This window comes from Neophocaena asiaeorientalis, unplaced genomic scaffold (genome assembly GCF_003031525.2).
Source record: "Neophocaena asiaeorientalis asiaeorientalis breed wild unplaced genomic scaffold, Neophocaena_asiaeorientalis_V1.1 scaffold11, whole genome shotgun sequence".
Taxonomy (NCBI): domain Eukaryota; kingdom Metazoa; phylum Chordata; class Mammalia; order Artiodactyla; family Phocoenidae; genus Neophocaena; species Neophocaena asiaeorientalis.
In genome coordinates, this window is record NW_020173124.1 from 923,783 (window position 1) to 950,478 (window position 26,696).

General features: G+C 35.9%; 1 protein-coding gene across 1 annotated transcript in view; it reads right to left on the reverse strand.

The window, feature by feature from the left end:
• LRP1B (LDL receptor related protein 1B) overlaps positions 1–26,696 on the reverse strand; it is a 1,787,379-nt gene that overhangs the window by 873,778 nt on the left and 886,905 nt on the right. Inside the window, exon 7 of the mRNA XM_024744102.1 lies at positions 22,304–22,466. Coding sequence (XP_024599870.1) covers positions 22,304–22,466 — 163 coding nt within the window. The remainder of the gene's footprint in view (positions 1–22,303; positions 22,467–26,696) is intronic.

Below are 26,696 nucleotides of genomic sequence, written 5' to 3' on the forward strand. Positions count from 1 at the left end.
ATCCTTATTTGGTTTTGGTATCAGGGTAATAGGCCACATAAAAATGTATTTGGAAGAGTTCTCCTCTCTTCTATTTTTGGAAGAGTTTAGGAAGAATTGGTATTAATTCTGGAATGTTTGGTGGAATTCACCAGTGTATCTGTCTGGTCCTGTGTTTTGTTCGTTGGGAGGTTTATTATTGCTGATTCAATTTCCTTGCTAGAATTGGTCTGTTCAGATTTGCTGTTTCATTATGATTCAGTCTTAGTAGATGGTATGTTTCTAGTAGTTAAACCAGTATGGTATTGACATAAAAACAGACATATAGATCAATGGAACACAACAGAGAGCCAAAAAATAAAGATGCACATATATGGCCAATTAATTCATGACAAAGGAGCCAACAATATAAAATGGGAAAAAGACAGTCTCTTCAACAAATGGTGTTGGGAAAATTGGGCAGCCATATGCAAAAGAATGAAGCTGGACCAATACCTTATACCATACACAAAAATTAACTCTAAATGGATTAAAAACTTGAAAATATGACTTGAAATTATAAAACACCTAGAAGAAAACATACAGAGTAAGCTTCTTGACATAGGTCTTGGTGATAATTTTTTGAATCTGACACCAAAAGCAAAATCAACAAAGTAAAACTAAACAAGTGAGACTGCATCAAACTAAAAAGCTTCTGCACAGTTGAAACCATTAATAAAACAAAAAGGCAACCTGCTGAATGGGAGAAGATATTTAAAAATAATATATCCAATAAGGGATAAATATACAATATATATAAAGAACTCACACAACTCAATATCAAAAAAAACCCAAACAATCCATGTAAAAAATGGGCAGAAGGTCTGAATAGACATTCTCCCAAAGAAGCCACACAGATGGCCAACAGGTACTTGAAAGATGCTCAACATTATTAATCATCAGGGAAATGCAAATCAAAATTAAAATGAAATATCACCTCATATCTGTTAGAATGGCTATTATCAAGAAGATAAGGAATAACAAATGTTGGAGAGCATGTGGACAAAAAGGGAACCCTTGTGCACTGCTGGTGGGAACATAAACTGGTGCAATGAAAAACAGTGTGGAGGTCCCTCAAAAATTAAATAATAGAACTACCATATGATCCAGCTATTCTATTTCTGACTGTTTATCCAAAGAAAACAAACAAACAGACACTAATTAGAAAAGATATATGCACTCCAGGTTCACTACAGAATTATTTACAACAGTCAAGATAAGGAAACAACCTAAGGGTCCATGGATGAATGGATAAAAAAGATGTCTCTCTCTCTCTCTCTCTCTCACACACACACACACACACACACACACACACACACACACACACACACACTGGAATATTACTCAGCCATAAAAAGAATGAAGTCTTGCTATTTATGACAACATGGATAGACTTCGAGGGCATTATGCTAAGTGAAATGATTTAGGCAGAGAAAGACAAATACCATATGATCTCTTTCACACATGGAATATTTAAAAACAAAACAAACAAACAAAAACCAACCAACCAACAAACAAGCAAAAATCCCAAGCTTATAGATACAAAAAATAGATTGGTGGTGGCAAGTAGTACGGGCTGAAGGGTAGAAAAAATGGTGAACAGTTTTGTTTTTTTCTTTTAGTTTAAATAAATTGAATAAAAATTAAAACAAACACACACACACATTTGACCCTTTAAATAACTGTATAAGGTAGAGGTAAGACAACAGGTATTATGCACCAGACTATTATTTCTTCCCATTTTATAAATGAGGAAACGGAGGCACAGAGAGATTAAGTTAAGTGTCTCACTTATAGCTGGTAGCGTGTAGAGCCAGGATTTAAAGCCACACAGTCTGCTTATGCTGTCCTTTCCAAGGTGGCAACCTCAGGGTGGTCAGAGTCATTGCTTGGCAACTCAGGACCCCAGCAGTGAGTGTTTCAGTGAACAAAGTGGAAGCTACTGGCCTTTTACAATTTGGTCTCAGAAATCATCTAGTGTAATTTCCTCTGTAATCTCTTGGTTGATGCAGTAACAAGCCTACTCAGATCCAAGAGTATGGGAGGAATGTCCAAGTGTCAAGGAATTTGCAGTTACGCTTTGAAGCCATCACAGTGAGCAAAGCACCAGCAGCTATGGCCACAACATATGATACCCAGAATTGTGGGTTGTTTTTTACCTGCTAACATGACATTATGGTTTCCTATGTTTGTTTCTCATTTATGGAAGGAACAAGCAGGAAATGGAAGGGAATAAAGTCTTGACTTGAGGCAGTTCTCTGTTCCAACTGGCATTCTTCTGACGCCTCCCCTTACTCTGACAGCCTTCCAAATGACACTGGACAAGATTTCCATTGACTCAAGTTTCACTGATGTAGTTGTACCCAAATAGAAAATGTTTTGTCACCTACATTCAAAACATACTGCTAAGCCAATTTTCTTTAAATTCTCCTGAATTTTTTCCCCTGGGAGGATTATACAACTGGCAAGTTTGAATCTTAAACTTTCAGATACTTTTGAACAATACTCAGTGGAGAGAATTTTTTAAGAAAGTATTTTGGAAGATGATGTTGGTATGTATGGCAGGGGGAGTGTACGTGTGTAGTTCTCAGAGAAAAATGCAAGTTTTCTATTTTAACTTCACTGTAAAGTGCTGACTAATTTAGCTCAGATCATTTGAATATAGTTTCAATTTATGGAGCCAGTAACTATCAAAAAATTTAAGTGACAAAAATATTAGAAAAACTGCTCAATTCACCAGAATTCTGTTTTTGATTAAAGTCTGAGTTTGTGACCAATGTTGCTTTTTTTTTAAAAAAAAAAAAAGCTCTGGTGAATTCCACAATTAAAGTATTCAATGACAAGTCTTTATGATGTGTCCTGAGGGAAAAATTTGATTGGTATACAGAGAAAAATTTCAAGAGAGTAACATTTCCTTCTGTGCCATATTCTAAGACAGGAATTCCACATGTAAACAGGCAAATCTTGGTGTGATTGGGCTGGCCCATCTGTCATGTCTTCATGGACAAGGTTAATTCTAATCACATGGCTGGTTGACAAATTTGTCTCTTCCTCTCTTATCAAGGGAAAAAGAAAAAAAAGACAAAAAACAACGGTCTGGATTTCTAGATTGGAGAAACTACGCAGCAATTTATAAGTGCATTTCATGTTTCCTTGCTATGTAAAAGTGTCACAGGTAGAATCACACAGAGTACAACTAAATTCCTAATGCACCATTTTTTTATGTAAAAAATCCCTGTTGCTAGTACTGTGATTGCCAAGAGCCTCAAGTTACTTCTCTAATGGAAGTTTCAAAGTTGTTGTTCCTGGGCTTCCCTGGTGGCACAGTGGTTGAGAGTCTGCCTGCCGATGCAGGGGACAAGGAGGGTTCGTGCCCCGGTCCGGGAGGATCCCACATGCCGCGGAGCGGCTGGGCCCGTGAGCCATGGCCGCTGAGCCTGCGTGTCCAGAGCCTGTGCTCCGCAACGGGAGAGGCCACAACAGTGAGAGGCCCGCGTACCGCAAAAGAAAAAAAAGTTGTTATTCCTGCCCCTTAGTTCAATTACTGCTAACCTTTGCCTTCCACCAGTAATATGTACTTACTTCTGGCCCATAAATTATGTAAATAACTTATCCTCACTTCTAGACGGCTTTTATATTGCTCTTTTTACTACACTAACTTAGCCTGTACACTCAAAGAGGGCAATAAATATTCATGTGTCGTCAGTCAATAAGTCATTCACAGCTTCAATAAATATTTATGCCAGATACTATTTTAGGTAATGGAGATATAGTGGTAAATAAGGTATGATTCATACTATCAAGGAATTCACTATATAATATATATATATATATATATATATATATATATATATATACATATCAGACACAACAGGCAAAGTTATGCTGCAGTAACAAACAAATTCATAGATCAATGCCTTAAAAGTAATGGTTTGTTTCTAGCTGGAGCTACATGAAGGCCTTTGAGGATGTGTTCATTGCTATCACTTAGATTCTTAGAGAGATGGATACTCCCTTTCAACGAATACTTCCATAATTGCAAAGACAGGAAAAGGAAATGTGGTAAATCACACACTGGCTCTATAAACCTCTGCCTGTAAGTGACACACTTCTCATACCTCATTGGCCAAAGCAAGTTACATAGGCATATCTAACACTCTGAGGAAGCAGGACTTCCTAATGAGCACAGGAATACAGGATCATATTCATCAATGTACTATTTTCACCACCTACGTCCTGCTATGAAATTGTCAGTTGGTACTATATTTACAGCAAAATATTCTATTTAAGTTCTAGCTTATAGCCTACCTAATGAATGTTTCTTTATTTTCTTAGAGCTATATGTCACCAAGATCACACTTTTTGGCCTCATTTTCAATCCTATCACTCAATCACTCAAAACAATACATGATACTGCTGCCATATATGCTGGGTCTTCTCTAGTCTCGGGCTAGTATCAGTTCAGTATCTTTTAATATTCCCTTCCTGGTTATGCACTATCCTTGCTTGATGCCTAGACTCAGCACATTGTGTACAACTAGGTTGTTTCCATTTCTACCTTCTATTTTACCAGAAGTTATCTGACAGCTTGTATCTATTGTAAGTGATGTGCATTAAAACAAGATTGCTAAAAAAAAAACAAGATTGCTCTCCAACTGCTAGAAAGTGAAGCAGTGGTTTCTATTGTAACTATGTTTAGGCAGAAAATGAGTCAGTTCCTTAGAGTACTGAAGTGCACTGTGTAAGACAGTGAACTATTAAGCAATCATACTGGATCACTATTGAAATTTAAAATCCTGAACCACAGAATCATAGACAAAATTTTGCAGTTCAGACTGTCAAAAGAGAAAAGGTCATGAGAGAAAATAGTATCAATAAATGACAATAATAACAATGATAATGTTTTGTTATGAAATAGCAACTTTTATGTGTATCCTCTTTATTTAATTGAATTCCTTCTGTCCAGCAGTTTATAACTAATCAGGACCGCTACAGCAAGGTTTTCTGGGTTCAAATCCTGACTTAATTACTTGGTAACTGTGTGACACTTAGCATTTTATCTCTCTCCACCTCAGTTTCCTGATCTGTATAATGGGTATAATAAAAAATGCATATGTTTTTGTGAAAAATAAGTGGCTTATAAAAAAAACATGGCAGATGGGGTAACCACAAAATCTCCAAAGTAATCATAATAGACATGGTGCTCAATGGCATTTTGTTATAAATATCCTGAGTAGGGCAAAGTTGGTTGGAAAAGATGAAAATATGTAAGGAAAGAATAGGAAAAGAATAGGAAAAAATCTTCAGATGTGTATCTGTGTGTGTGTGTGTGTGTGTGTGTGGGTGGTGTTTCCATTTAAAATCACTGGAGGTTTCCCAAAATTCCACAAATGACTTGCAATGCAGTTTCCCAGGACAGTGGAAATAATTGACGTGTTTGAGGATAATGGCACTATCATTATTTCTGCATTGCTTGGTACAGCAGAATGCAGGAACAGAAATTACAAGGGCAATAGCAACAGAATTACAGCTGTTATGTAGTAAGGGAGAGAATCACTTAATACATCAAAATTGATAACAGGAAGCAGCAAGTCCGACATCGACTAGATTCAAATGTGGGAGTAGAGACAAGGTCTGAGGACAGGTTGGCACAGAAGAAAAACAGTCAAAGTTTGAACAGAGAAAAACTGTTGCTACTCTGGCTAAAGATGGTATTAATATTATATTCATGATGGATTTTTAGTTACCAATTATACAAACTTTTAATTATAGGGCACCGATATATCATTTGTGAATATGTCTACCTACTCCTATTCCTACTAATTAGTATACAGCAATATCTATTCCATGATGTAGGTTTAGATCTTCTCTTCCAAACTTGTGCTATCTTTTTTTCAAATCTGCTGTTTCCTTTATGAAGGGGTATGAGGACTAAGTAAACCCAACAATGCTGAAATGGTAGATATGAAAATGAAGCTCATGTAACTCACGTAAGTCATTTCTGCATAGGGAAATACCCTTTTAGGGGCAACCAAACCATCAAACCTAGAAAATGACACCTGGGTGTCCAGCATGGGTGAATCAGCTAGTCCTTACTTAGGCTTAAAATGTGACTCTCTCCTCATTCTGCTTTCTCTGATAATCCCTCATCATCTGATTTTTCTCACTGCTCTTGCTGCCAGCCAGTCTCACATGGAGCTTTAACTATACATGAAGCCAGTTATGAGGCCACTGGCCCTCTCAGCCTCTAAAGCTATTTCTCAAATTGTAACTTGAATGGTAAGAAAAGTGCAAGTGAAGTACTTTCTACTCCACAAAAAAAATGTTAGTATTCACCCACCTCTTTTTTCTCAGCCAGTACTAGCAATTATATGTTTAAAATTGAGAGTAAATACTCCTCTCAGATGTCAGCATATTAACAAAGGCTGACTATGCATGGGAAAATAGAGTCCCATTATTATAATCATGGAAAGAGATGGAGGGGGAAATTACTTTGTAAGTTATACATGTAGGGACACAATCCAAACATTCTTTAATTGTACTCCTGTGGCTTTATAAGACCTAATGATGCTTTCTAAAGGTGTTTGGTTTCTGTTTAGGGGGTAGCTGAGGCAAGAAGGAGACTTGGGCTCTCCCAGAGTTCACAGCTTAGCAGTATACAGAGAGCAGAGAAGAAAGGCATTTTTGGAATTTGTAATTGAATGAGAACATGGAAGTCCTAGATGTCAATACTAAAGCAGAAAAGACAGAATTATTCTGAAATTGTCATTTGTTTCCTGACTGATCTGCAATTACAGTCATATAATCACTCACAACACAGTTCTTTTTCTCTTTAAAAAAAAATTAATAGACTTCATTTTTAGAGCATTATGTTTATAGCAAATTGAGTAGATACAGAGTGCCCTTTCTCACTCACAGTTCCCCTATTAGTAACATTTTGTATTAGTGTTCTACACTTGTTACAATTCATGAAAGGATATTGATGTATTAGTATTAACTGAGCACATAGTTTACTCTTTGTGTTGTATAGTTATTTCTATGGGTTTTGGCAAACGCATAATGACTTGTATTACGGTATCAAACAGAATAGTTTCCTTGCCCTAAAAATTCTCTTCCACCTGTTCATCCCTCCCTACTCTCCTGCTCCAACCAGTTTCCCTTTCCCAGAATATCATATAGTTTCTTCCTTTAAATTTTCAGCAGCCAATTCTGTATCATTTCTATTCATCTTCATGGAGTTGATACATAAACAAATTTACAGGTGCCCCATGTTGAGATATAAAATTCTCACACTGCATATTCCTAAGTGCCACTTTCCTCAGGGCTGAGTATCCAGTTTTCTTGACGAATGCTGGCACTCCACGAACCCCCATCTACCTCATCTTAAAACTCCCTAGCTTAAAGCTGATTCATTGCTGGCACAGAGCAGTGGATAAGCGTGTAGGCTACTGAGTGACATTGCTAGTTTGAATCCTTACTGCAGTACTTACTAGCCCTTTAACTCTGGGCAAATAATTTACCTCTCTCCAAGATTCATCTTTATAAGAAGATAGTAGTACTAAGTATCTCACAAGACACTGTGAAGATTAAATCGATCAATGCAGAGGAAGTGAACAATGACTGGCCCGAAGTAAACAGTCAGTAACATTGTTGTGGATATTACTCTCTTCCTTTCTCTATCTCTGCCTCTCAAAGAAAAATGGACCCTATCAGAACGGCAAATTCCCATTCTGACGTAGAACAAGAAAAATAAGATAAAGAATTCAAAACTAGTTAATTGACTCTACTTCTCCATATGCAAGAGTGAAATAGTTTAGTGTTTATTTAAGTAAATAATGATAGAGTGACTCGAGGTTCTGGGGTACTTGAGGTAATATAGGAGAACATGCTCAATAAAATCAGCTCCATCACGGAGTTTACAACAGCACAGATGAGCTCACTATGAACTCCCTGTGGTGTATTCACCATCAATTCGAGAAGGACAAAGGTGCAGAGCAGGATGTGCCATAAAGTATGGCATTATAATTTGTCTTTGGTGGCTTACATATGCTTCTACAATGTGAACACTAAGAATGTTATTATGACAAACATATAATGTAATATCATTTCTAATTCAAACTTTTAATAAGACTATCTCCCAGAAATGCCACAGCTCAGATATAACTTTTAGAAAATAGTATTAATTACAGGTGTTTAAGTGAGGGACTTTGATCCTTTAAATTGACTTATTACTGGCAAAAATAAACATTTCTAGTTCATGTGGGGAAAATGGTATTTTGGTTTTAATCACAATTAACCATACTTTAGCCTTTAATCCTATAGATTATAAAACAAAGAAATTTTATGAGCTATTGATATGCACTATTATTCATCTTAATATAGTTAATGTTAAGAAATACATTTAAATTATTCTTTAAACAAAGCAATATTAAGCTGTCTGATACATGAAATAACTCTATAAAAAATTAATTAAAAAAAACAGTCATGGCTTACATTTTTTTTCTTTATTAAGTGAACTTGAATTTATGTATTACCATGTATCTGTTTATTCAGTTCAGTTACTTGTCTGAATGATAGAAACATATACAGATCAAAGAGTAAGAAAATCTAAAAGAAGGCAGAGTGTCCAGCAGCTAGTCTAACTAGGAATTGCCTTATCACCAATCACCTAAACTTTTGTCTCTCTTATTTATTGGGAAGTCACTAAAGATCTTGACAGTTTCTTTCCCCATGGAATAAACTAGGACTTTCTCTTTAAATTTAGCAAACTTCAAGATCAAAATACACACTTGCTAGCCACAGTTTCAATAACTGCCTTGGTAAAGTGAGTATCACCTTCACTGATGTTACTGATGCAGTTTTGACTGCCATTTTTGTCATCATCATCATCACTATCATCTCCATTGCCATCCTTATCTAATATTCACAGGGCTTTGATAAAGAACCTTAAAATATCCATCAGGAAAAATACAATTTTACTCTCAAATAGAGTAAAATTTGCATTCCACAGCAAATATTCCCATGACATTGAATACATACGTCTCTGTTCCATTCTCACTGAAATTATCTGTTTTGCTTTTTTCCAGTTTTTTTTTCTCCCAACAGAAACTTGATTATGATCAGATAGTCATCATTCCTCATATCCCCATCACTACCAAAGTCCACACGACTCAGGGGAAATTGAACCCACTTTCAGATCTTGGGGTGAATCCTGATTAATACAAATCCAAAGAGCATATGTGATTCCCCCAGCCATCAATACTGCTCCAGGTATAAGAAAGCAACCTTATGTAGCCATTCAGAATGAAGTAATGGATTTTTAGTCCATATTTAGGGCCAGGTTTCTTTCTCTTTTTTTGCTGCATGAGAATAAGGAAGCAATTTTTCCTTAGTTGCTGCTGGCAGCAACCTTGTGACCATGAGGGAAAAGGAACTGGGGTGTAGCTGTGGATGGCAAAGCAGACATAATGGAAGAGATGTGGCTTTCTGATGATGTTTAGGCATCAACTCAACCAAGTCTAGATGTAACCAAGTTTGCTCTTCTCTGGCCTTCCTCTTTTTTTTTTTTGGCCATGCTACATGGCTTGGGGGATCTTAGTTCCTCAACCAGGAATTGTGAACCTGGGCCCTTGGCAGTGAAAGTGTGGAATCCCAACCACTGGACTGCCAGGGAATTACCCTCTGGCCTTCCTCTTTAGTGAGAAAACAAATTAACTTATTTAAGCCAGCTGGAGTTAGGATTTCTAGTGTCAAAAGTATTCTAAAATGTACTGAACCTTATAATACTATATTTATACTATTCAACTGCCTTCTTTTTCTCTTCTACCTCTAGTGTTACCCTCATCAATACTTCATTTTGCCCTCCATTCTCGGGTTGAATTTCTACAAACATTACATTTATTCAGAGTATGCACCAAAATAAATGAACAAAAAGGATAAATAATAGCCTAGTGTGTATCAGATAAAATCTAAGACACTCAGTCTGGAAAGACAAGACCTTCCATGGGTTGGGAGTAGTAGTGAGATCTTAAGAAACACAAATAGAGGAAGAAGACTCGTTCTGATGTCTGAAAAGAGTGAAAATAAAATCTCACGGTATTTCTAGCTCTTTCTGAGAAGAGGGTGCTTAGGTTCTAGGAATATGGAACCAGTTATTTAGTGAAATTTTTCCAATGTAGAGATGCCTATTATTTCACTCATTGACCAGGGTATAATCTACTTGTTTCTCTGATTATATATCAGTCAGGCAAATTTTTAATAGATGATTTATATTTGTGAATGTCTCAAGAGGAAAGATGAATTTAATAAAAATGACTCATTTATAAAGTGATAAACCTAAATTCTGAGCATTCAGGGGAATATAAAACACTTTGGAAAAAGATGAACCCACTCAATTTAAAATACTTTTCAGAAACAAAGGCTTTGAAATGCTAACCTGATCTACATTTGTTTCAGTAACCAGAAAACAGTATATATATAATATACATATAATATATATATACATATATATTATGGAATCACATAGTGATTACAATGGCAGAGACAGTCATCTGTCAACCAGATACTCATACCCACCCCCATTTCCAAAACCTTAAGTGGTTGACAACTTCTCAGCTAGAAACCATGTTATGTAGCCCCCTTGCATCCAGATGTGATTAAATGACTAGATGTCACTTTCAGTTTTAAAACAGCAGATGTGCCTTTCCTCTCCCATCAAAAATCAGAAGATTCTGAGGCTCTGAAGGATGTAGAAACCACAAAACAAAAGGAACCTCCTGAATCAACACATGGAGAAAAGCTGCCTAATAAATAGGAACACTGGACTCTAACTTGAGCAATAAAACAAGAAACACATTTCTATTGTGCTATCCACTGAAATTTATAGTACCAAGTTTTACCACAAGAAATTCAGAAGTTGTTACCACAAGTATAGAACTACTTTAATAAGAATCTAGACTGCAGGGGCTTCCCTGGTGGCGCAGTGGTTGAGAGTCCGCCTGCCGATGCGGGGGACACGGGTTCGTGCCCCGGTCCGGGAAGATCCCACATGCCGCCGAGCAGCTGGGCCCGTGAGCCATGGCCGCTGAGCCTGCACGTCCGGAGCCTGTGCTCCGCAACGGGAGAGGCCACAACAGTGAGAGGCCCCAACAGTGAGAGGCCCGCGTACCGCAAAAAAAAAGAATCTAGACTGTATAACATTGGCTTAATGGTAAGGCAGCAGCAGCAGGGTAATTGTTCAGGGCTGAAAATACTCAAGGTTAAAATACTTGACTAAAAATGTCCTTTGTAAAATCTTGGAGAATATCTTGGAAGGAAAAATGAGTGCTTATTGAGCATTGCGGGTTTAAAGGAAGAAGTTTAAAAGTATAATAATAGTTGTATTAGTCACTGCATGCTTTTTTGGGTAAGATATTACCAAAAAAAAAAAAAAAGAGTCTAAGTTAGAATTGCCTGTTTGATAGCAAAAAATGAAAGGGAAGCCAAAACTGGGGTCTCCCAGGTTTAGAAAAGCCAATTGCTTCTAGAACCTAAATAGTAAGAAAAAATATTGCAAATGGCTTTGAGCAACAAAAGCCAATTAAGACTTCTCAAATTCCTTCTGAAGGAATTTATCCTTCAGACAAAAGGTATTTGTTCCCCACTGAATCATTGTTTTCAGGCCTCAAAGTGAGGCCAATATGCTGAAAGAGAAAACCAAGAAAGTGAGGTGGAAAGAAATAATTTGATAATTATTTCTAAACTATAATCAAGTGTGGTTATTGGTATACAGAAGTAATGGGAAGCAAAGAAATAAAAATATCTACTAATTTTCAAGGGAATTTGTAAATTCAAAAGCCAAGAGCCTAGCTTACAAGATCCTTTGTCTCTTCAAACCTTAAAGCAACTTGAAAGGAACAACAAACAATCTGTGAAATACCCCCAAGGGAGAGGATATTCCCCAATGCCAACTTTAGATGTAGTATTCAGCACAGCAGACTAGAAAGAACCTCCCAGTGGAAGCATAGATAAAGAACAATAGACAAGGGGAAGTGTTTCAGGGAAAAGAAGTTTTCCCTGAAACAGAAGGTCTTCACTTTACTTGCCTGGCAGACTCCATTACTGCTCTGTCCCAATGACTACTGTCTGCTTCCTTCTAAATGGATTTTTTTGCCATTTTATCATTGGTCCATCAATTTATATAACTTGTCTTTTGCTTCATACTTTGCTGTACAACAAGGAGCAACAAAAGGACTCGATAGAGAGGACTGCACATCACCTACAGATCCTCTACTTTGACTTAATTGTGGTGGATTCTATGTATGGGAAGAAGAATGCATATGGTTATTTGGTAACAGAAGAGAAGACTTTGGCTGAGATGGCAAAGTATTCATTGGAAATGTATGCTCCCACTTTCATCCTATGGTGTTGTCATGGGCAAGCAACTGAATGTCCTTTGCCCATTTTTGAATTGGGTTGGTTTTTCTGCTATTGAGTTATTTATATATTTTTGGATATTAACCACTTATATATATTGTTTGCAAAATTTTTTTTCTCATTCTGTAGGTTGTCTTTTCACTGTGTTGATGGTTTCTTTTACTATTTAGGAACTTTTAAGTTTGATGCACTTCCACTTGTTTATTTTTTATTTTGTTGCTTGTGCTTTAGGTGTCATATTAAAAAATTGATTGCCAAGACCCATGTCAAGAAGTTTTGTTCCTATGTTTTCTTTTAGGAATTTCATGGTTTCAGGTCTTACATTTAAGTCTTTAATGCATTTTGAGTTAATTTTTGTGAGTTATATAAGATATGGGTCCAGCCTCATTAGTTTACATATGAATAGCCAATTATCCTAGCACTATTTATCGAAGAGATTATCTCTTCTCCATTAAGTACTCTTGGCTCCCTTGTCAAAAATATCAGTTGACCGTATATGCTTGGGTTTATTTCTGGGCTCTCAATTCTGTCCCATTGGTCTATGTGTCTATTTTTATTCCATTACCATGATCTTTTGATGACTGTAGCTTGTAATCAGGAAGTGTGATGTCCCCTGCCTAAGCACAATTTTTACAAGTGCTAACAAAGACAATTATCTAACTGAAACCGAAAGAATACCAAAGACTCTCAAGATTTGCCTTTTCCCTTTGCATGATTAAAAAAAAAAAATGTTGAGTAAAAATCACTTGACATTGGGAAACATTCACTTTGACCCTAAAAGCCAGGTTAATTTCTCCCAAATCAAACCACTGACAGTCTGGCTCAAGGGAAAATATCAAATTTGGTTCAATATCGTGCAAGCCTCAGCAGTTAGGCAGAACAAAATTTAACTCAGTATAAAAGCTGAATGTTGTTTTTACTTTTTGTTCCTGTTTTTTTTTTTTTTTTTAGTTTAATGTGATTATAATGTATATGGTAAAATCCTGAATTTATGTTATGTGTTCAAGTACTTATTTTATTGTTTTTAAATTTTGTCCTTTCCTTTGTGGTGTTTACAAACCAAGATTCTCTCAAAAAAATATTTTTTAGTAACATTTATGCCCAATCCATTATTTATCTCAGAAATGACAAATAAATTACTGCTTAATATTTTGTGTATTATCTATAAGTTTGAGGGGTAAGCTATAGTAGCCGTATCTCCTGATTGTAATAGTTGATATTTGATGCATAACTCTGCTATACTCCAAGCTCCATAAGAGAATAGATTATATCATTATCTTTGATGCCCTGATCAAACCTGAGTGCTACAGGAAAGTTGTCCATTTATTTTCAAAAGCAGTAACACTGGCTTATTACTACCTCTTGTTTTCATAGAACTTTGCATGTAGCAAACAATTAGAAATAAATTTTAACTAATTGAAAATATAAAATTATTCTTTTCTAGTAACAGCACAACTTCTTCCAGTAGGTAAACTACTCTTGGGCAGAGAGTAAGAAAGCTTTCGTGCCACCTTAGAATCATTTTATAAGTGAAACAATAATTTACTTAATATTACCCCAGTGGCTTAGAAATGTTCACATAGCTTGCAAAAGTGTTAGAAAATCTGATAGAATAAAAGCTCCCATCAGCTTCTTAAACTATATCTTTAAAGACATAGTGGAGTGCTATCCACAGTGTCCCCACCCTAGCCTCTTCTCAGTATTATAGAAAAAGTTACAGAAAGCAAAGAAACAAAAATCAACTGTAATTTGCCTTGAAAAGGGATAAGAAAAATATTCCTCAGAAAGAGTTTTAACAATCTGGGCTAAAAGGAAATGGAGGAACTCTCAGAGAAGCTGAAATGAAGGGTTGGAAAATAATATTTGTACATATTCCAAACAGGTTTAGCTAAGTGAAAAGAGGTCCCTCAGTGCCTGAGAAGAACAAAGGGCTGCACATGAGAAAGGACTATCATAATACAGTGTCTGTAGAAGATGATGTTGGTTCATAATCCATTTTTCATTCTTCTACGTTATCATATATTCACTCCCATGTCGCACTGTCTTTCATGTGCAGATGGTAAAAATTGTCTATTGCTGTCTCATTTAGGTTGGCACGTACCCAGCTGTGACCAAGAAGACACGAGGGAATATCTGCTTTGGGAGCTCTTCTATACCCAAGGAAGAAATAATGCTGTTTTTTTAACTGAATCCATGTTTCTACATGGGATCCCTGAAACTTCAGTAGCCGTCTTATGACCATAGAGGTATTAATTTGAAAAGCACACACTAAAGATAACATCACAGAATAAAGAGGTAGGAGGAACCCAGGTGGTTAATGCTATTGCTGAGTCAATAAATTAACCAAACCAGGGACTGTCCTAAATCTAGATTTTTAGGTGAAATAATAAATTCCTTCACAATTTAGTCTGTGTACAGCTTTTCTGTTACTTTATCTATTTGAGTGGTCAGCACTAATCAGTGAGAATTCAGAGAAGATATGTCTTTAATAGGGAGTGGCTAGAAGGCTGGGAAGACATTAAGTATAATTACTAGAAATAAATTCTTAAACTCAGTAATTTAGAGATAAGTTTAACAAACACTGAAAACTTATAGATTAAAAAAAAAGAGACAGAGAGAGAACAGCAAAAAGAACAGAGATGTAGAATGTTCTGCATTATTTTGACATTGTGAACGATATGACTCAAGAACACACAGTGGGAGTTAAATCGATGTGGGTTAAGGTTCCAGTAAAGGCTGTACTGAACATAATAAGTCACTCCTAGTTGTTCTTCCATATTCCCAGGCTAATTATAATATAATAGAATAATCATTTGTAACTGAAGGAGACAGTAATTAAAGGCAATGCCATACATAAACCTCCACTTGAGAAAATGTCTGTGGAGGAATTTGGAAAGAGGTTGAACCTAGAGAAAATTAATTAATGAGAAGAAAAAAATTAACTCATATAAAAGACAGTTCATATGGATTTCTACTTTTGGATGTGCCTCTGAACCACTAACTTCAGTCAAAATAGTGCGGACCGTGAAACACATAACTGTATATTCATGTTGCCTTGCCTTTTCACATCGGTAACTTCTGAAAGGAACTTTGGATTGAAAAGTGGCAGGTGATAACTCCCCTAAGGCACTTAGTAATTTGGCCTAAAATAGGTAGATGACAATTTCTTAGATAATTCTCTATTCTAAATCCAAGATTGTTAGAATCACACAGAGAAGGGAGTAGTAGTATAAAATGGGAAATACGCACATAGATATTTAGATAGCTTATAGATAAATAAAAAGATAGAAATATAGCTAGTGCTATAATGATATCCACTTGAATTTTGATACAGGTAAGAAAACACATAGGTAAAATTTTTGAAATAATTAATACAAATTTATAAGGCTAAGATTGTTTTCATTGTACTGCATTAATCACCCACTGAGTATAAGGAGAAGAGGACAAGTAACTTCCTTGGCATTCTCTTACATATAAATGAATTTGGAGGTCTGCCCACCTGAGTACTACTACCATCTTCAGGACCAAGATGGTCTCAAAAATAAATTAACAGACCAAAATATACTTTTAGCAGTTCATTTTGTTCCTAAATCTTTAAAAAAGAAAAAACAGTTTAAATTCAAGATGCACAAAAGGGAAATTATAGCAGGGCAATACAGAAATTCGGAAGAATGATTACCGGAGCTATTAAAATGTTTCCATGTTTTTCTGAGTTTTCTTCTAATGAAGAAGAATATACAAGAAGATATTGAGAGAAACTAAGTTTACATTATCTTCAAGAAACATCTCTCTCCTTGAGCAATAGGGAGCTGCATCTGATTGTGGGAATGAGACATGGCTATATTGCAGTGGTGAAGGATACAGGAAATATCTATCTATCGAACCTATCTATCTAGATATAGATAATCTTTCTGTGTGCAGGTATGCGGGTATGTGTAGAAGGTAGTTCTTCCTTAAAACGTCAGGACCCACAATTTGCAACATATCACAACATGAATATTAATTTCAAAAGATTAGGGGCAGTCACGAATGTAGATGAGCCTCCAACCCTCCAAGACTGATACTTCCAAGAGGAGAAAACAATACATAGGGGGATATCTTTAGATACTTCCTAATGTTCAAACTCATAGAAACTTCAGATTCATCTGAATCCTCAAATCAGTAGATAGTGGTTAGTTGTAGGGGTGCAATCTGTAGCTTTAATTTGCCTACAGTGTACAATAGTACTGCCTTACCCATGGGGGATACATTCCAGGACCTCCAGTGAATGCCTGAAATCATGGATAGTACCAAACCATATATATACATAGCTGTCCCTCAGTATTTATGGGAGATAGGTTCCGGAAGCCCCCATGGATACCAAAATCCACTCTCTTACATAAGATTGAGTACTACAATAAATATAGTCAGCCCTCCATATCCATGGTTTCAACCAACCATGGGGTGAAATTTCAAGTTGAATCCATAGATGTGGGTCCACGGTTAGTTGAATCCTTGGATATAAAACCCATAGACACAAAACCTGCAGATATGGAGGGCTGACTGTATGTGTTTCCTACACATACATACATATGGTAAAGTTTAATTTATAAATTAGCAACAGTAAGAGATTAACAACAATAAAATAGAACAATATATTACATAATACTGTAATGAAAGTTTTGTGACTGTGGTCTCTCTCTCTCAAAATATCTTATTGTATAAATATAATGTCTTTTCTATCTTAACTAACCGCTTATGCACCGCAGTCATAACTTTTGCAGTTTCAGGCATAACAGCAAAACTAGCATGAATTTCTTTTTCTGTCTTCACAATTTCATGGATAGAAGATTTGTTCTTGCCATACATTTTAGCACCTTGGCATTTTTCTTTTTCTTTTCGTATTAAGTTGAGAACTTTCACCTTTTCATTTAAAGAAAGCACTTTATGGCTTCTCTTTTGCTTATCCAAATTCAGCATCACTGCTTTGGTGCTTTGGGGCCATTATTAAGTAAAATAAGGGTTACTTGAACACAAGCACTGAGATACTGTAACAGTGGATCTGATAACGTAGACTACTAAATGACTAATGATCAGGGTACACCGGACAAAGGGATGATTACATCTCAGCAGGGACAGACCTGGATGGCACTACGCTACTCAGAACACTGAGTCATTTAACACTCACAAATTAGTTATTTATGGAATTTTTTCATAGCTCCGGACCATAGTTGACCACAAGTAACTAAAACCACAGAAAGCAAAACTGTGGATAAAGGGGAACTGCTGTAGCCTGACGGATTTAATAGCCAAAACTCTGCAACAATTCTACTGTCCTACTGCAAGTGCCTAGTGAGTGCAGGCTGTAACTTGGAACCTGGGCTGGCTCTACGGGCCACCTCATGGATGTGAAAAATTTGGTATCTATCCCAAGGCTCCCCTTGTTACAAAACTTCTTTCATGGTCATAGGCAGACCTACTTCATTTTCTAGCTTCCAACATTCACACAGCATCTCAGATTAGAATTTCATTAATCAGTGCTACTCCCTGATAGCTGTTAACTTTGATTCTATTTTTAATTTCTCAGCCATGACTAGTTTCACCAACAGTGGGGATCCAGGTGGGTGTTAAGAAAGGGTTTATTACCTATTAAATACTGTCAATCACTCCTGTGTGAATTCAACTTCTGAGACTTAAGTTTCAGTCCTCCTCTGCCTCCTGGCAGATGGACTGCTTTTATAGAAAACAAAGACAACACATTTTTCCCCTTAATACTGACATGCGGTCATGGATTCACAAATCCTACAGATCACTCTGCCATTCATTCTCAACAAGTCAAAAGTCCATCCTACATAGAAAAAGGGTATACATAGTACTTGGAACATAGTCAATTTCTGCTGTTTCACATGATATGGGGGATTTCCCCTCTCCCTCAATTTGGCCATCTCACATAACTTTACTGAATATGAGTTCTATACATGGTACCTCAAGTCCCCCAAAATATTTTCCTCAAATTTTCAAATCCAACTCCATCCCTAAAAATATCTCTTCAATTTGACTGTTTTTCTAATATTTTTCATCCTTAGGATTAACTGATCTTCTCTTTTGCAATAGTGTTGTAACGATTTGATAATTATGGTGAAATGTATTCTTGTATCAAGTTTAGTGTGATGGTTTTAATAGGAAACTTAGAGCCACACCCTAGAACCAAAATTGTATACTAGTTCCACTCCTGTCCTCAGTTACAACCCTCATCAGACTCAAAGACTATATGGTTTATTACTGAAAAAATTTTGTATTTAAAACTACAGTTCAACCGACAAAGGTAACTGTGAAGGGATTTTATTCTTTACCTTTATCTTTTGAAAGACCTTGAAGGTAATCCAAACATATCTTTCACAACATAAATTATGAAAATGGTTTCCTCTGCTACTTTCTTCCCTATACCTACAGTTACTCTGTACGTTTTATCCTCCAGCATCACATATACATTTCATCTTTACTCCCAGGTCATATCACTTTATTTTCTCATTTCCTCTCCTTTTACTTGATTATATAATAGATTTAGTCTATATGAAGTAAGCCATTTAAGGAGCATTGGTAGTAGAAAGAGAATTGGGCTGGAAATGAAAAGATCATCTTTAATGAGGTGGAATATTGGTCTCATCACTCAATTCACAACAGTATTGTAAGTGTTGGAAAGATTAGTAGTTATTTTTGAGGCAACATGAAAAAGAGAACTTCACATATTCTACAACTCAAAAAGTATTAAAGTGTTTTATATGTTTGGCATTATTTAATCCTCACAACAGCCCTTTAGTGGATTATCACTATTCATATTTTTAAGGTAAGAAAATAAAGATACAAAGAGGCATCCAACATCACACAGCTAGTAACTAGGCAGGATTTGATCCTAGGGAGAGTGACATCAGATTAAATTCGTAATCATTAAACAAGCAGAGCTCTAATAACAACTACCAGAGAAGCTATTTTTGATACTGGTTGGACTATAATCTCTATGCTACCTTCAAACTCTAATGACTGTATAGAAATAATTTTAGAAATTTCTTCAAGAAACCACTGGAAGAAAATATTGCTAAAATTTGAAATGAAGAAAGTCTCAACAAGTATCTCCAGAAAAATAGCCTGAATTAATGAGTCAATAGCAACATCACGAAAACAAAGAAAATGAATAAAAAATGTTTATAAACAATCTCTTCCTGGCAAATTTGGATTGGAGCCTGGCCCAAGTCATATTGATAGTCTAGAGAAAATTACTAATCTATATGCAACCTGTGGAGAAGCAAAAAATAAATTAAAAAAATTTAGAATGATAATAATGATAATATTGTAAAACTTCTTAGATAAAAAAGGGAATAGGAGGTTGAGAAAAAAAGTACACCAAAGTAAAAAATATTTTTTTTCAATGCGGCCTGTGGGGAGGTAAGGCAAATCTCCAGCCATTTCCATACCTATTGAGGTCAAGCTCTAAGAGTCGGGTCAGACTTTTAAGACATTCTGCTGTTTTCTGAACTGAAGTTATAACAGACAGAGCCAAAGAAATATACCTCAGACGATTAGGAAAAGGTGGGAGAAATTTCACTGGTGGTGCATGTCCCCTTCAGTAGGTCATGCATGCAGAGTTGTTCTAACCTCAACTATTCAAATTACCCTTGAACTCCCAAAAGTAGAAGTTAAAGGAAAAAAAAAAGAAAAGAAAAAACCTGCTGTTCCTTCCCTAGATAGCATCACATTAACTCTAGCCAAATTTCTGATACAGTACTAAGAGAAAAATAAATATTTTTTAAAAGTGTCCTATTACAAATGGGATTATATTTATAAAAGAGCAGAGCTTTTCCCCCTCTGATTCGTAGAATTCAGGATTGAAAAACAGTGATAGAGAGACAGAGCAAACTCAAACAAAAAAATTCCAAAGAACCTATTGTGATAAATGATACATGACAAAATTACACTTAAACAGTAAAGGAATCCAGGGCCCAAAGGAATCCAGCAGAGAATAAGCACAAACAGTGTGAGGGTTTTCTACTCCTAATTCCTTTGACAAAAATGACAAAATATGGTTCTTTCATGTAATGACAGGGAGAAATAGGAAGCTTGAGAACATAAAACATGTTGCTTTTCAGAAAGGGAGATGGTGTCACATATATTATATTTCAGGTTGGCAGTTTTATTTGAAAAGGGTCTCTGGATCTTTGTTTTTAAAAATGGGGAAAGACTGGGACTTCCCTGGTGGTTCAGTGGCTAAGCTCCCCATGCTGGGGGCCTGTGTTCGATCCCCGGTGAGGTAACTAGATCCCACATGCCACAGCTAAGACTCGGCACTGCCAAATAAATACATAATTTGTTTTTTTAAAAAAGAATGGGGAAGGATAAGAGTGGTATAAAAACAGGAGAAACACAATAGCTTCACCTCAACATTTCTGATAGACAAGACTATCTAAAGGCTAATTTTAAATTCAGTTAGCACATCCAGGGAAAAACACGCAAGCAAATATATTTCTAAACAGAATGTCAAAAGAATGTTGTTAGCACATTTGTAATTTTCCAGTTCTTCCTTACTACACTTAACCAACACCCAAACAAATCAGTTTAAATACAACTTCTCTTACTCATGTCTTTTGAAGCATCACTGCAGTCAGATTGAGTCAAGTAACCATCTGCTGCAAATACAAATAGAGCTACATTCAAGAATTATATTACACAGCCTTCCTAGCAAAGCTCTTACGTGCAAGCTGTTCTTGTCAAAATCAGAACCATTGTGATGATGCATCTTAATATTCAATCAGACTTTAAGAGTGACAAAAGTCCACATATGGATGACAGCTGTTTCTTCAGTAAATATTTTCCCATTTGTTGAATGGGGACTTATGGCAGTTTAGGATATGTTCCATCAGACATTTCAGCCTGAACTGCTTGGGGACGATTAAAACAATAACAAGGATAATATTTTAGTTTTCAGATCTTTGCTACAACCTACATCTGAAAAAAGCACCAGCTCTTCCAACTAAAGTTTTACACTATGCCATTAATTTGAAAGTATCCTTTCCCAATAGTTCCTGGTAAAAAAACATGGCTTTATAGAACTTTATACAATACCATAGTGTTTGTAAAACTAAAGCATAATTCCTATATTAATTTTCTAATTATATGAACAGAGTTATTGGGAATTTAAACATGTGTACCTATATTTTGAAAAATTATGAAATATTAAAAAAAGATGAATGAGCCTATTAGCTAAAAGAAGTTCAGATAAAATAAGGTCTCTTTTTAACCAATAGAGTGGCTTGCAAAATTGGAAAGTCAAAGAAAAAGTGAAGATGGATTCTCACGATTAATTCTGTAGCTCTATAGTAATATAGTGTTTACACATCAGCAGTTAGAGGGAAAAAAATGGTTTCAACTAACAAAGACGACCTTAATGTTATCCTAGTACCCTTGGACGTGTATTATGCCCCTTTCATAAATCCTAAATGTTGTGTTGGAGCTAAGTTTGTTAATAGTCCATCTTTCAGGTAGTATTTTTGAAGCCTGCTAACCACAAGGTCCACTGCTAAATAACTTAAGTCTCCTCTCTTTAACTTAAAACTATGCTGAGGGTCTTCTCTGGCAACCCCAAAGCAATTCTGGAAGAGTAGTGGGTTATGTGTGTCTTAGGTTAGCCCTGCAATACTGATGTGTTAAGGAATTGGTATGCCCCACCTTCTGATGGTAGATTACAACTTCTTTTTTCCTTACTGCAATGCAACTGCTCAAATAAACATTAAAAACATTTTATGAGCCTGTCGTCTTATATTCCACAACTCTTGTCAGACTCTGATTTTTTTAAACGGAAATTATTTCCGATCAAACGCTATAAAGAAGAATTTCTTACCCTGCTATTGGATCTACTGCTATTGCCTTAGGATTATGAAGTTCCAGGTCAATCAGGGTGACACACACAGATCCGTTGTAATCACAAACAAAGATCCGGTCACTGACATGGTCCACAAAATAGAGATTTCTGGTGAGCCAGTCAATCGCCATTTGTTGTACATCTGAAAAACACACACACAAAATCACTGAATCACAGGTGCGAATCTAGTATCATAAGCCAAAGAGTACATAAGTCTGCCCAAACCACCACAGAGGATATTTCAAAAGTACAGGTAGTTTTATGATTAAAAAAAAAAAACAAAAAAACCTGCAAGGATAATTTCTTGCTATGCCAAAGTAAGTAAGTAGTTATTCTGTAAAATAATGACTACCTCTTGATACCCTTCTTCTTGCTATCTAAGGACTGAGGATGACCTAGATAAAAGGATGAGGAGTTTCTAAATCCTAAAGAATACGTATTTACAATAAAATATTTCTCCTAGTTTTTGCATTTGTCCAAATAGTTCATTTAACCCCATGGGCATAAGTGGTTCAGTGACACAGCTAAATGCTTTAGTAGCAAGAGGAGTAAATACTTTTTGTGAACTAAGGTAAACCCTTATTTTCAGATCCTCTCCTATTTAAAAAAACAAAACAAAACAGGAGAAGTAGAAAAGGAGAGCTGTAAATACCTTTATTTACAAAAAGTATCCAATATTTGGAAATAAAGCAAAAGGAGGAACATGTTCTTTTAATGGCATATGTAGGCAATGTAAAACAGGATTGTTCAAAGATTGATTAATTCTCTAGAAGAGCACTGTGAATACTACTTTCTTCAACATTGGAAATATTCTATTATCTATGCTGTACAAGAAAATAACGACTAACTGTGTCTAGTGAGCATTTAAAATGTGGCTAGTGTGACTGAAAAACCAAACCTTTATTGAATTTCACTTTAATTAATTTAAATTTTAAAAAAATGAGGAAGCTAGTGACTGAGATGGATGGTGCAACTCTAGAAGAATGTATCTGTTTTTGTTTTTTTTTAAACATCTTTATTGGAGTATAATTGCTTTACAATGTTGTGTTAGTTTCTGCTGTATAACAAAGTGAATCAGCTATATGTATACATATATCCGCACATCCCCTCCCTGTTGCGTCTCCCTCCCACCCTCCCTATCCCACCTCTCTAGGTGGTCACAAAGCACCAAGTTGATCTCCCCATGTAATGTAGCTTCCGACTAGCTATCTATTTTACATTTGGTAGTGTATATACTTCAATTGCTACTCTCTCACTTCATCCTAGCTTACCCTTCCCCCTCCCTGTGTCCTCAAGTCCATTCTCTACATCTGCGTCTTTATTCCTCTCCTGCCCCAACGTTCATCAGCACCTTTTTTTTTTTTTTTTTTGTAGATTCTATATATATGTGTTAGCATATGGTATTTGTTTTTCTTTCTCTGACTTACTTCACTCTGTATGATACACTCTAGGTCCATCCACTTCACTACAAGTAAGTCAATATGTGCCACATCTTCTTTATCCATTCATCTGTTGATGGACACTTAGGTTGCTTCCATGTCCTGGCTTCTGTAAACAGTGTTGCAATGAACACTGTGGTACAAGACTTTTTGAATTATGGTTTTCTCAGGGTATATGCCCAGTAGTGGGATTGCTGGGTCATATGGTAGTTCTATTTGTAGTTTTTTAAGGAACCTCCATACTGTTCTCAATAGTGGCTGTATCAATTTACATTTCAACCAACAGTGCAAGAGGGGTACCTTTTCTCCACACTCTCTCCAGCATTTATTGTTTATAGATTTTTTGATGATGGCCATTCTGACTGGTGTGAGGTGATACCTCACTGTAGTTTTGATTTGCATTTCTCTAATGATTAGTGATGTTGAGCATCCTTTCATGTGTTTGTTGGCAATCTGTATATCTTCTTTGGAGAAATGTCTATTTAGGTCTTCTGCCCGTTTCTGGATTGGGTTTTTTGTTTTTGTGATACTGAGTTGCATGAGCTGCTTGTATATTTTGGAGATTAAACCTTTGTCAGCTTCTTCATTTGTAAATATTTTCTCCCATTCAGAGGGTTGTCTTTTCATCTTCTTACGGTTTCCTTTGCTGTGCAAAAGCTTTGAAGTTTCACTAGGTCCCATTTGTTTATTTTTATTTTCATTTCTCTAGGAGGTGGGTCAAAAAGTATCTTGCTGTCATTTATGTCACATACAAATTGTGAATTTTTTTGTTCTAGTTCTGTGCAAAATGCCAGTGGTAGTTTGATAGGGAACGCATTGAATCTGTAGATTGCTATGGGTAGTATAGTCATTTTCACAATCTTGATTCCTCCAATCTAAGAACATGGTATATAGCTCTCCACCTGTTTGTATCATCTTTAATTTCTTTCATCGGTGTCTTATAGTTTTCTGTATACAGGTCTTTTGTCTCCTTAGGTAGGTTTATTCCTAGGTATCTTATTCTTTTTGTTCCAGTGGTAAATGGGAGTGTTTCCTTAATTTCTCTTTGATATTTTTCATCATTAGTGTATAGGAATGCAAGAGATTTCTGTGCATTAATTTTGCATCCTGCTACTTTACCAAATTCATTGATTAGCTCTAGTAGTTTTCTGGTAGCATCTTTCGGATTCTCCATGTATAGTATCATGTCATCTGCAAACAGTGACAGTTTTACTTCTTCTTTTCCAATTTGTTCCTTTTATTTCTTTTTCTCCTCTGATTGCTGTGGCTAAAACTTCCAAAACTATGTTGAATAAGAGTGGTGAGAGTGGTGAGAGTGGGCAACCTTGTCTTGTTCCTGATCTTAGTGGAAATGGTTTAGTTTTTCACCATTGAGAATGATGTTGGCTGTAGGTTTGTCATTTATGGCCTTTATTATTTTGAGGTAAGTTCCCTCTATGCCTACTCTCTGGAGAGTTTTTATCATAAATGGGTGTCAAATTTTGTCAAAAGCTTTTTCTGCATCTATTGAGATGATCATATAGTTTTTCTCCTTCAATTTGTTAATATGGTGTATCACATTGACTGATTTGCCTACACTGAAGAATCCTTGCATTCCTGAGATAAACCCCACTTCGTCATGGTGTATGATCCTTTTAATGTGTTGTTGGATTCTCTTTGCTAGTATTTTGTTGAGGATTTTTGCGTCTATGTTCATCAGTGATATTGGCCTGTAGTTTTCTTTCTTTGTGACATCTTTGTCTGGTTTTGGTATCAGGGTGATGGTGGCCTCGTAGAATGAGTTTGGGAGTGTTCCTCCCTCTGTTATATTTTGGAAGAGTTTGAGAAGGATAGGTGTTAGCTCTTTGTATCTGTTTTTGACTTGAGTATTTTCTATTTGATCAGAACTACACTGTGAAATTTCATGCTAACCTCTTGATATTTATCTAGTAGAAAGGATAACCCCAAAAATTCTAGTCTCTTATCCTGTGAGGCACTGATCAGTTTTATACCTAACTACAGATCTCATTTAAACATTCCTTTTCTTTAAGATGCCTAGAAGCATTCAATTCCACTAATGATGTTAGATCATCAGTATTGGGCTGGTTCTCCCAATAATGCCATACATAAATTTCTGGTCTATATTCATTCCTGAATTTTATGACAGTCATATATTTATCTATTGAAAATTATAATTTGATACCTCCTTTTTTGAACTTAATATGGATCTAGGATTCACTAAGTAGAGTTTCTTTCTGTAATCTGAACCTAAATGCTCTTCTTGCTCTATGCTTCAAAAGATTCTTGGTAACATGTTGCTATATAAATGATATTATTTCAATAAAAAACTAACATAGATGCATATGCCATCATTGTATTCATAATGGTATATATATATTGTCAAAGCAAGGTAGAGAAAGCAGCAATTTTGTGGGAACTTCTATCAGTCCCTACAAGGGCAAGCAAAAAGTAGATATTGCAGTTCACTGGATACAGATTGTCAGTCTATCAATTACAGTTTCATTTCTGAATTACACAGTCTTTATGGAAACATAAGCATTTAAATGCTCCACAAAGTACATGAATCAGTTCAGCAGCCAGGAGTTTTAAATTTCTGAACTACTTTTTCTGTCTCTAGAAATGTGGAAATGTATACTTAGCTTTGCTTTTTATTCCCTTTGCATTATTATAGCAGCTAGAGAACAGAACCCACTGTTTCAAATGCCATTTCAGATACCTAGGGTTCTGATAAATTATATGCCAAAGTCCATTCAATGACCAATCTCTCATGCTAGGCATGCAGTTGGTTTAGTCTATGCAATTGTAAATTCAGACAAAAGAGACGTTTGACAGCATTCACAACTTCTTTCAACTCTGTATGGCTGCAGAAAGATGCTCTGCTACTGAAACAATAGGTATTGTTAACAACATCCTAGTTTGAAGCGGCAAGGTCT